General features: G+C 43.2%; 1 protein-coding gene and 2 long non-coding RNA genes across 12 annotated transcripts; all 3 read left to right on the forward strand.

Moving 5' to 3' along the window:
- The first annotated feature begins 955 nt into the window (after positions 1 to 955).
- LOC117145120 lies at positions 956 to 4147 on the forward strand. Of its 10 annotated transcripts, none has more exons than XR_004459686.1 (11): positions 1151 to 1171; positions 1256 to 1314; positions 1402 to 1444; positions 1503 to 1784; positions 1842 to 1867; positions 1926 to 3123; positions 3211 to 3253; positions 3312 to 3593; positions 3651 to 3676; positions 3735 to 4043; positions 4114 to 4147. It is a non-coding gene; the product is annotated as an uncharacterized LOC117145120 (long non-coding RNA). The 10 variants fall into 10 exon arrangements; XR_004459688.1 differs by having other exon boundaries at positions 1926 to 2562; positions 2628 to 3123; positions 3735 to 4143; XR_004459689.1 differs by having other exon boundaries at positions 1926 to 2544; positions 2628 to 3123; positions 3735 to 4143.
- Positions 4148 to 4439: 292 nt separating this feature from the next.
- Positions 4440 to 5140, forward strand: LOC117145122. Its single transcript, XR_004459695.1, has 3 exons — positions 4440 to 4665; positions 4776 to 5056; positions 5115 to 5140. It is a non-coding gene; the product is annotated as an uncharacterized LOC117145122 (long non-coding RNA).
- A 2228-nt stretch (positions 5141 to 7368) lies between these two features.
- Positions 7369 to 8349, forward strand: LOC117145607. Its single transcript, XM_033311322.1, has 3 exons — positions 7369 to 7627; positions 7698 to 7994; positions 8072 to 8349. Exons 1-3 carry the CDS (start codon positions 7589 to 7591, stop codon positions 8084 to 8086), a joined length of 351 nt encoding a protein of 116 aa, XP_033167213.1. The 5' UTR covers positions 7369 to 7588; the 3' UTR covers positions 8087 to 8349.
- Positions 8350 to 10948: the final 2599 nt, after the last annotated feature.

The raw sequence follows: 10948 nt of genomic DNA on the forward strand, positions 1-10948 counted from the left end.
GCGCCCTTTTTACACCTATTGATCCGCCTATTTTTTGAGCGCCTATTTTGTGCAACTGATCGCTTATATGTGTGCCTGTAGCACTCCTCCTCCTTCTCATTGTCATCAACGCGGGGCGTAACTACAGAATATATTGTCATCTCGTTCGTCCGCCGCCATTTTGGGTTGCCAAAAATTCGAAGATGACAATATGTTGGGACTCCTCTCGCATAAGCGATCATTCTTGGTAATATGGGAGAGAAAATTAGAGGCAATTTAAATATCTTTCTTGCTCTCGCTGTCAAGCATTGCAAGCGCCCTTTTTACACCTATTGATCCGCCTATTTTTTGAGCGCCTATTTTGTGCAACTGATCGCTTATATGTGTGCCTGTAGCACTCCTCCTCCTTCTCATTGTCATCAACGCGGGGCGTAACTACAGAATATATTGTCATCTCGTTCGTCCGCCGCCATTTTGGGTTGCCAAAAATTCGAAGATGACAATATGTTGGGACTCCTCTCGCATAAGCGATCATTCTTGGTAATATGGGAGAGAAAATTAGAGGCAATTTAAATATCTTTCTTGCTCTCGCTGTCAAGCATTGCAAGCGCCCTTTTTACACCTATTGATCCGCCTATTTTTTGAGCGCCTATTTTGTGCAACTGATCGCTTATATGTGTGCCTGTAGCACTCCTCCTCCTTCTCATTGTCATCAACGCGGGGCGTAACTACAGAATATATTGTCATCTCGTTCGTCCGCCGCCATTTTGGGTTGCCAAAAATTCGAAGATGACAATATGTTGGGACTCCTCTCGCATAAGCGATCATTCTTGGTAATATGGGAGAGAAAATTAGAGGCAATTTAAATATCTTTCTTGCTCTCGCTGTCAAGCATTGCAAGCGCCCTTTTTACACCTATTGATCCGCCTATTTTTTGAGCGCCTATTTTGTGTTTTACTTTGTAGGTGGAGGTACGGAGACAGAATGAATTCCGTTCCGCATCCACAACTTTATTTTGCCTTTGATTACAATAAATGCAACATGTAGGTACAATAATTTGAATTTTTGAGTTTAACATAGCATGGGGTGAGTTTGGGGCTTGGACATAGTTAGTTAGTATTAATTTTAAGTTAGTATTTTGTAGGCATGGATTTCAGACATTGACATGATTGGTAACATTATCAGCTTGCATGTTTGTTTACATTTTTAAAATGAAATTATTTTGCAATAAACATTAAAATTTTAGACTAACATTGTTTTATTTATTTCTTTTCAGGTACCCCCATCAGAAGGACAGGAGCACCGCGTCGCAGAGAGCCTCAGGAGTCATCACAGGTAAGTTTTGTTGCATTTTGGCAGTGGTCTGTTGCGGCCGCTGGAAGTGGGCCACTTGCAATAATTTTGTCCGGCCGGCGATTGCAGGTTATTTGTTTTTGGTTTCAGCATCCCTCGCTGCCGTCATTTGGTGAGTATCAGTTGTATCGTCAGTGGCAGTTTTATGCAATTGTTTGAATATATTGCAGATAAAATTGCCGTTCATCAGGAAGAGGAGTTGCAATGAGTTTCCCCACGCAGCTGTCATTGCATTTTTTGAGAGCTGCTGTCTATATGGTGGTGGAGTCGTCTCGTGGCAAAGCAGTCGTCAGAGAGGATTGTGGCTCGGTCTGTCACCGAAGGAAGCCAGGTGCGCCGCGTCTTGTGGCCATAGCGTCAGGATTGGCAGCTTGGGGCCGCCGTTTTGAGATTTGTAGCAGAGAGCCGCCGCAACGGAATAGCCATGGAAATGGATGCAAAAATAGTATTTGGTAAGTATTATATATGCTATTTGTTAATTATGATTGCATTAATTTTTGTTGTTTCAGGTACATTGAGTGGAATTTAATTTAAGGTAAGTATTATATTGGTGTATATTTGTTTATATAGTTGCGTTTATTATTGTTTTTCAGGTACTTAAAGAGGAAGCTAGTCTGGGGTGAGTATTTTATTGCTTTTATAATTGCGTTGGTTTATTTGCTTTTCAGGTACGTTTTGTATGGGCTAAATTGGAGGCCCTTGTTGTTGTGTTATTGCAGCTGGAATGCCGCGCTTTTGGAGTCGTCAAGTTGCAATTAGATAAGTATTATATTTTAAGTATATATTTCCCAGTAATAGCTTGTGTTCCCTTGTTTCAATAGTTGGAGTTTTTGAAGCTGGAGCTGCGTGCTTGTGGCCAGCAGGATGGAGCCGTCTATTAGCACCTGCTACTTGTCTGGCCGGTTTGTTATTATTTATGTGTCCTTGAGTAGTTTTTGTATCGCATTCTCATTTATTTTCCTTTCATTACAGGTCAGCGGAGAATTCGTTGGAGATACAAAACTGAGGAAAAATATACAATTTAAGGACAAGTTTTGCAGTGAATTGATGTGGCATCAGCGCCACGCACATGATCCTTATTTGTTCTATGGCATCAGGAGGTGGAGACGGCATCGTAATATTGTCAATTTTTTGTGTTAAGAGGCAAAAAGTTGGCTTTTTTGTTTTACGTTTGGTGGAGCCGTCTCCTCTTGTCTAATGCATAGGATGTGGGTAAGCTGTCTGCAGTGGGTGAGGTATTTGCTTTATTTGATTTTATTTGTTTATTTAATTTGTTGTTGATTGTTTGCTTTTAGGTTTTAGCGTCAACTCGCTGTTGGCGCTCTTCAAGCTGGAGATTTATGGGAGCAGCAGAGTGTCCTGATCGACGAGGTGGAAGCGTTGTTGGCCCGTCTTTTGCAGAGCATCTTATTACTTTGTAGGTGGAGGTACGGAGACAGAATGAATTCCGTTCCGCATCCACAACTTTATTTTGCCTTTGATTACAATAAATGCAACATGTAGGTACAATAATTTGAATTTTTGAGTTTAACATAGCATGGGGTGAGTTTGGGGCTTGGACATAGTTAGTTAGTATTAATTTTAAGTTAGTATTTTGTAGGCATGGATTTCAGACATTGACATGATTGGTAACATTATCAGCTTGCATGTTTGTTTACATTTTTAAAATGAAATTATTTTGCAATAAACATTAAAATTTTAGACTAACATTGTTTTATTTATTTCTTTTCAGGTACCCCCATCAGAAGGACAGGAGCACCGCGTCGCAGAGAGCCTCAGGAGTCATCACAGGTAAGTTTTGTTGCATTTTGGCAGTGGTCTGTTGCGGCCGCTGGAAGTGGGCCACTTGCAATAATTTTGTCCGGCCGGCGATTGCAGGTTATTTGTTTTTGGTTTCAGCATCCCTCGCTGCCGTCATTTGGTGAGTATCAGTTGTATCGTCAGTGGCAGTTTTATGCAATTGTTTGAATATATTGCAGATAAAATTGCCGTTCATCAGGAAGAGGAGTTGCAATGAGTTTCCCCACGCAGCTGTCATTGCATTTTTTGAGAGCTGCTGTCTATATGGTGGTGGAGTCGTCTCGTGGCAAAGCAGTCGTCAGAGAGGATTGTGGCTCGGTCTGTCACCGAAGGAAGCCAGGTGCGCCGCGTCTTGTGGCCATAGCGTCAGGATTGGCAGCTTGGGGCCGCCGTTTTGAGATTTGTAGCAGAGAGCCGCCGCAACGGAATAGCCATGGAAATGGATGCAAAAATAGTATTTGGTAAGTATTATATATGCTATTTGTTAATTATGATTGCATTAATTTTTGTTGTTTCAGGTACATTGAGTGGAATTTAATTTAAGGTAAGTATTATATTGGTGTATATTTGTTTATATAGTTGCGTTTATTATTGTTTTTCAGGTACTTAAAGAGGAAGCTAGTCTGGGGTGAGTATTTTATTGCTTTTATAATTGCGTTGGTTTATTTGCTTTTCAGGTACGTTTTGTATGGGCTAAATTGGAGGCCCTTGTTGTTGTGTTATTGCAGCTGGAATGCCGCGCTTTTGGAGTCGTCAAGTTGCAATTAGATAAGTATTATATTTTAAGTATATATTTCCCAGTAATAGCTTGTGTTCCCTTGTTTCAATAGTTGGAGTTTTTGAAGCTGGAGCTGCGTGCTTGTGGCCAGCAGGATGGAGCCGTCTATTAGCACCTGCTACTTGTCTGGCCGGTTTGTTATTATTTATGTGTCCTTGAGTAGTTTTTGTATCGCATTCTCATTTATTTTCCTTTCATTACAGGTCAGCGGAGAATTCGTTGGAGATACAAAACTGAGGAAAAATATTCAATTTAAGGACAAGTTTTGCAGTGAATTGATTTTGACTTTGTAGGTGGAGGTACGGAGACAGAATGAATTCTGTTCCGCATCCACAAATTTATTTTGCCTTTGATTACAATTTATGCAATATGTAGGTACAATTATTTGAATTTAGAGTTTAACATTGCATGGGGTGAGTTTGGGGCTTGGACATAGATTAGTATTTAATGTTAAGTTAGTATTTTTTATGAAGGCTTTAGATTATAGACAGAGACATGGACTGGTAACATTATCGTCTTGCATGTTTTGTTTACATTAATAAATTGTAGCGATTTTACAGAAAACATAGAAATTTAGGACTAACATTGTGTAATTTATTTCTTTTCAGGTACCCCCGCCAGAAGGACGGAAGCATAGAGTCGCTGAGGAGCCTAAATAGCCATTACAGGTGAGTTTTTGTTGTGTGTTGGCTGTGGACTGTTGTGGCCGCAGGGAGTGGGCCACTTGCAACAAGTATGTCCGGCTGGAGTTGCAGGTGAGTTATTCTTGGTGGCAGCATCCAGCGCCGCCGTCATTTGGTGAAGATCCGTTATGTCGTCAGTGGCAGATTTATGCAATTGTTTAATGAGATTGTTTGTGTTGCAGATGCAAGTTGCCGATCGTCAGGAAGAGGAGTTGCGCAGACATATCCCACGCAGCTGTCGTTGCATTTTTATTGAGCTGCTGGCGTTATGGTGGTGGAGTGCTCTCTAGTGAGAAGTCGTCAGTGCGGATTGAAGCTCGATCTATCACCGAGGAGAGCCAGGTGCGCCGCGTCTTGTGGCCGTAGCATCAGGATTGGCAGCTAGTGGCCGCCGGTTCGAGATTTGTTGCAGAGAGCGGCCGCAACAAGAATGGCATGGAAATGGATGTAAAAATAGAATTTGGTAAGTATAATATTTGTTATTTGTTATTTGATGATTGCATTAATTTTTGTTGTTTCAGGTACATTGAGTGGAATTTAATTTAAGGTGAGTATTATATTTGTGTATATTTGTTTATATAGTAGCGTTTGTTATTGTTTTTCAGGTACTTAAGGAGGAAGCTAGTCTGGGGTGAGTATTTTATTGCTTTTATAATTGCGTTGATTTTAATTTTATTTTTTGCTTTTCAGGTACATTTTGTAAGAGCTAGTTTGGAGGACCTTTGTTATTGTGCTATTGCAGCTGGAATGCCGCGGTTTTGGAGTCATCAAGTTGCAATTAGATAAGTATTATATTTTAAATATATATTTCCCAGTAATAGCTTGTGTTCCCTTGTTTCAATAGTTAGAGTCTTTGAAGCTGGAGCTGCGTGCTTGACGTCAGCAGGATGGAGCCGTTCACTAGCATCTGCTACTTTGTCTGTCCGGTTTGTTATTATTTATGTGTTCTTGAGTAATCTTTGTTTTTTTTTTTTTTTTTTTTTAATATTTTCAGCGCCTGTTGGTGCTGTCATTTTATTGTACTCTGATTTTAGTTTTTTTTTAAATATATAGTTACAATTTATGGCATTTTACAGTTTTGGATCGGCGGCGGTTGTGCGCGCCATGGCTATAAGAGTTATTTAAGAATTACAATTTCGAGGACAATTTTGATTTGCTTGGCAGCAGTTATCCGCGCCATGATTTAAGTTAGGATTTTACGTTAAGTAGACTTAGCTTATGGTAGTTGAAATTTTTATAAGTAGTAGTAGTTTTAAGCTTAAGTAATTTAATAAGAGAAAATTTCTAGTATTAGGGGGAAACAGTTTTGGGTGGATGTATATTCTAAATTAAATTGTTGTGGCATAGGATTCCAGCGATGAGACTCTAGCTGATGGCGGCGACGACGAGCAGTTGCTATCATCCGAGGAGATAGATAGCACTGTTGCCCATCCTTCACTTTGGTCTCCATTATGTCCGTCCATTTTGTATGCTGCGTTTCCTCGTGTTCACTTTGGGTAGCTGTTTCACTGGCGCCTCTGTCGGATTTTTAATCACCACTGACGCGCCGTTTTGGTCGGGAAGCCTAGGCGGGCTATTGGACTTCGATAAATCGGAGGGAAAAAAACACGGCTAGTAATCGGCGTTCTGGCGATTTTCCCGTCAGAATGGTTACCGATATATCGCTTCGCGTTGGCCGATGTCATTGGTCATTATCAGCAGCTTTTTGACTTTGTAGGTGGAGGTACGGAGACAGAATGAATTCTGTTCCGCATCCACAAATTTATTTTGCCTTTGATTACAATTTATGCAATATGTAGGTACAATTATTTGAATTTAGAGTTTAACATTGCATGGGGTGAGTTTGGGGCTTGGACATAGATTAGTATTTAATGTTAAGTTAGTATTTTTTATGAAGGCTTTAGATTATAGACAGAGACATGGACTGGTAACATTATCGTCTTGCATGTTTTGTTTACATTAATAAATTGTAGCGATTTTACAGAAAACATAGAAATTTAGGACTAACATTGTGTAATTTATTTCTTTTCAGGTACCCCCGCCAGAAGGACGGAAGCATAGAGTCGCTGAGGAGCCTAAATAGCCATTACAGGTGAGTTTTTGTTGTGTGTTGGCTGTGGACTGTTGTGGCCGCAGGGAGTGGGCCACTTGCAACAAGTATGTCCGGCTGGAGTTGCAGGTGAGTTATTCTTGGTGGCAGCATCCAGCGCCGCCGTCATTTGGTGAAGATCCGTTATGTCGTCAGTGGCAGATTTATGCAATTGTTTAATGAGATTGTTTGTGTTGCAGATGCAAGTTGCCGATCGTCAGGAAGAGGAGTTGCGCAGACATATCCCACGCAGCTGTCGTTGCATTTTTATTGAGCTGCTGGCGTTATGGTGGTGGAGTGCTCTCTAGTGAGAAGTCGTCAGTGCGGATTGAAGCTCGATCTATCACCGAGGAGAGCCAGGTGCGCCGCGTCTTGTGGCCGTAGCATCAGGATTGGCAGCTAGTGGCCGCCGGTTCGAGATTTGTTGCAGAGAGCGGCCGCAACAAGAATGGCATGGAAATGGATGTAAAAATAGAATTTGGTAAGTATAATATTTGTTATTTGTTATTTGATGATTGCATTAATTTTTGTTGTTTCAGGTACATTGAGTGGAATTTAATTTAAGGTGAGTATTATATTTGTGTATATTTGTTTATATAGTAGCGTTTGTTATTGTTTTTCAGGTACTTAAGGAGGAAGCTAGTCTGGGGTGAGTATTGTATTTGCTTTTATAATTGCGTTGATTTTAATTTTATTTTTTGCTTTTCAGGTACATTTTGTAAGAGCTAGTTTGGAGGACCTTTGTTATTGTGCTATTGCAGCTGGAATGCCGCGGTTTTGGAGTCATCAAGTTGCAATTAGATAAGTATTATATTTTAAATATATATTTCCCAGTAATAGCTTGTGTTCCCTTGTTTCAATAGTTAGAGTCTTTGAAGCTGGAGCTGCGTGCTTGACGTCAGCAGGATGGAGCCGTTCACTAGCATCTGCTACTTTGTCTGTCCGGTTTGTTATTATTTATGTGTTCTTGAGTAATCTTTGTATCGCATTCTTATTTATTTTCCTTTCATTACAGGTTAGGAGAGAATTCGTCGAAGATACAGAACTGAGGAGAAATATGCAATTTAAGGACAAGTTTTGCACCATATTGATGTGGCATCTGCGCCACGCAAATTATCCTTATTTATGCGTTGGCGTCAGGAGATGGAGACGGCATCATAAAATTGTCAACTTTTTGTATTTAAAATCGCGAAAGTTGGCGATTTTGTTTTGCTTTTGCGGTGCCTGTCTCTTATTGTCGGTTGCGTTGAAGGATTTACGTGCGTGGCGTCAGGAGTATGGAATCGCATATCTGTATCTGCTTGTTTGCCTGGCAAGTATTACGCTTTTCTGTGTGTCCTTTATTAATTTTGTATCATATTCTTATTGGTTTTTTTTCTTTCTTTACAGGTTTTCGGAAAATAATTGGACGTACGATACTGCGGAAAATTATGCATTTTAGGGACGGATTTTGTGGCTTATAAGTGTGGTGTCAGCTCCGCGCTAGTGATCCTAGATGATGCAGTGGCATCAAGAGGTGCAGACGGCGTCGTAAAATTGTAAATTTTTTGTGTTTATAATCGCGATAGCTGCCGATTTTGTTTTTCTTTTGCGGAGACCGCCTCTTCTTGTTTGTTGCATTGGATTACCAGTTGGCTGTAGTCAAGGAGGTAAGAGCAATATTTGATTGTTTTGTTTAATTGTTTTTTTTTTTTTTTTTTTTAATATTTTCAGCGCCTGTTGGTGCTGTCATTTTATTGTACTCTGATTTTAGTTTTTTTTTAAATATATAGTTACAATTTATGGCATTTTACAGTTTTGGATCGGCGGCGGTTGTGCGCGCCATGGCTATAAGAGTTATTTAAGAATTACAATTTCGAGGACAATTTTGATTTGCTTGGCAGCAGTTATCCGCGCCATGATTTAAGTTAGGATTTTACGTTAAGTAGACTTAGCTTATGGTAGTTGAAATTTTTATAAGTAGTAGTAGTTTTAAGCTTAAGTAATTTAATAAGAGAAAATTTCTAGTATTAGGGGGAAACAGTTTTGGGTGGATGTATATTCTAAATTAAATTGTTGTGGCATAGGATTCCAGCGATGAGACTCTAGCTGATGGCGGCGACGACGAGCAGTTGCTATCATCCGAGGAGATAGATAGCACTGTTGCCCATCCTTCACTTTGGTCTCCATTATGTCCGTCCATTTTGTATGCTGCGTTTCCTCGTGTTCACTTTGGGTAGCTGTTTCACTGGCGCCTCTGTCGGATTTTTAATCACCACTGACGCGCCGTTTTGGTCGGGAAGCCTAGGCGGGCTATTGGACTTCGATAAATCGGAGGGAAAAAAACACGGCTAGTAATCGGCGTTCTGGCGATTTTCCCGTCAGAATGGTTACCGATATATCGCTTCGCGTTGGCCGATGTCATTGGTCATTATCAGCAGCTGGTCTCACTACTCCTGGGCTTCGATAAATCGGAGGTAAAAGCAACTTAGCTGGTAATCGATGTTCTGGCATTTTTCCCGCCAGAAACGTTATCGATATCCTGCTTCGCGTTAGCCGGTATTCCAGGTCATTCTCGGTAGCTGGTCTCACTACTACTTGGAAAGGGAAAAAGAAATCATATGTTACCTTTGTTGATGTAAATTGTGATGTAGTTTTCTCCTTTTTGGTACCGCAAACTAAATATTATTATTTCTTTCAGCGTCGCTGTTCATCGCGCCACCGCGGAGATGCCATCGTGTACCAGGCATCGGCCAATCTGGCCCGTCAGGCCTGATGCAAGCGTCCAGTCTGTGGCGGGTGGAAAAATGCGCCGCAGTCCAGCGTCGTCTGCAGGAAAAGCTCCGGTTTGCCAGGAATGCAGTTACATACAAATCTGAAGGGACAAAACTGATCCAGATTTCTTTCTTCCAGATTTGATACGCCGGTGATTGTTGTCCAGGATGATTGTCCAGTGGTCAGGTAATGAGTCGGAAAAACAATGATCAGCTGGCTCGCCAATATATTCTGACATCCGGAAGGAAGGATTTGTCCGCAGGATAATCGACGTCTCATACGTCGTACAGGCGAACCTGTTGGCAAGGAATGCGACTGCGGCAGAACCATTCCCTGTTACTGCTGTCGCTGCCGCCGCTGCTGTTGTTGCATTATGGTGGTGGCTGCGTCGCCGCCGCTGTTGCTGCTGGTGGTGAAAGCGTCGCTGCTGTTGTTGTTGCTGGTGGTGACTACTTCGCTGCTGTTGCTGTTGATGGTGGTGGCTGCGTCGCTGCTGTTGCCGCTGCTGGTGGCGACCGCGTCGCTGCTGTTGTTGCTGCTGGTGGTGACTGCTTCGCTGCTGGTGGTGACTGCGTCGCTGCTGGTGGTGTCTGCGTCGCTGCTGGTGGTGACTGCGTCGCTGCTGGTGGTGACTGCGTCGCTGCTGGTGGTGACTGCGTCGCTGCTGGTGGTGACTGCGTCGCTGCTGGTGGTGACTGCGTCGCTGCTGTTGCTGTTGGTGGTGGTGACTGAGTCGCCGCTGTTGCTGCTGCCGGTGGCGACTGCGTCGTTGCTGTTGTTGCTGCTGGTGGTGACTGCGTCGCTGCAGTTGCTGCTGATGGTGGTGACTGCGTCGCTGCTGATGGTGGTGACTGCGTCGCTGCTGTTTCCGCTGCTGGTGGCGACCGCGTCGCTGCTGTTGTTGCTGCTGGTGGTGACTGCGTCGCTTCTGGTGGTAACTGCGTCGCTGCTGGTGGTGACTGCGTCGTTGATGTTGCTGCTGATGGTGGGACTGCTTCGACGCTGTTGCTGTTGCCGGTGGCGGCTGCGTCGCTGCTGGTGGTGACTGCGTCGCTGCTGGTGGTGACTGCGTCGCTGCTGGTGGTGACTGCTTCGCTGCTGTTGCTGCTGTTGTTGCTGGTGGTGGTGACTGCGTCGCTGCTGTTGTTGCTGATGGTGGTGACTGCGTAGCTGCTGGTGGTGACTGCGTCGCTGCTTGTGGTGACTGCGTCGCTGCTGGTGGTGACTGCGTCGCTGCTGATGGTGACTGCGTCGCTGCTGGTGGTGACTGCGTCGCCACCTTGTGTACCCGATCAGCTGAGGGCTAGCGCCAGTGTCTCCGTTCGCGTTTATAAGACGCTGCTGTTGCTGCTGTATTAGCTACGGGCTGGCGGGCGGTGCTGACCTGGAGACGTCGTTGAGCTGCTATCCGGCCGGATCGTCGTCGTCTTCGCCATTATACGGTTCGTTGTTGCTGTTTGCCGCACCGCCACGGAGACGCTAGCTTGAATGGAAATAGCCTGCCTGGCCCGT

This window comes from Drosophila mauritiana, chromosome 3R (assembly GCF_004382145.1).
Source record: "Drosophila mauritiana strain mau12 chromosome 3R, ASM438214v1, whole genome shotgun sequence".
Taxonomy (NCBI): domain Eukaryota; kingdom Metazoa; phylum Arthropoda; class Insecta; order Diptera; family Drosophilidae; genus Drosophila; species Drosophila mauritiana.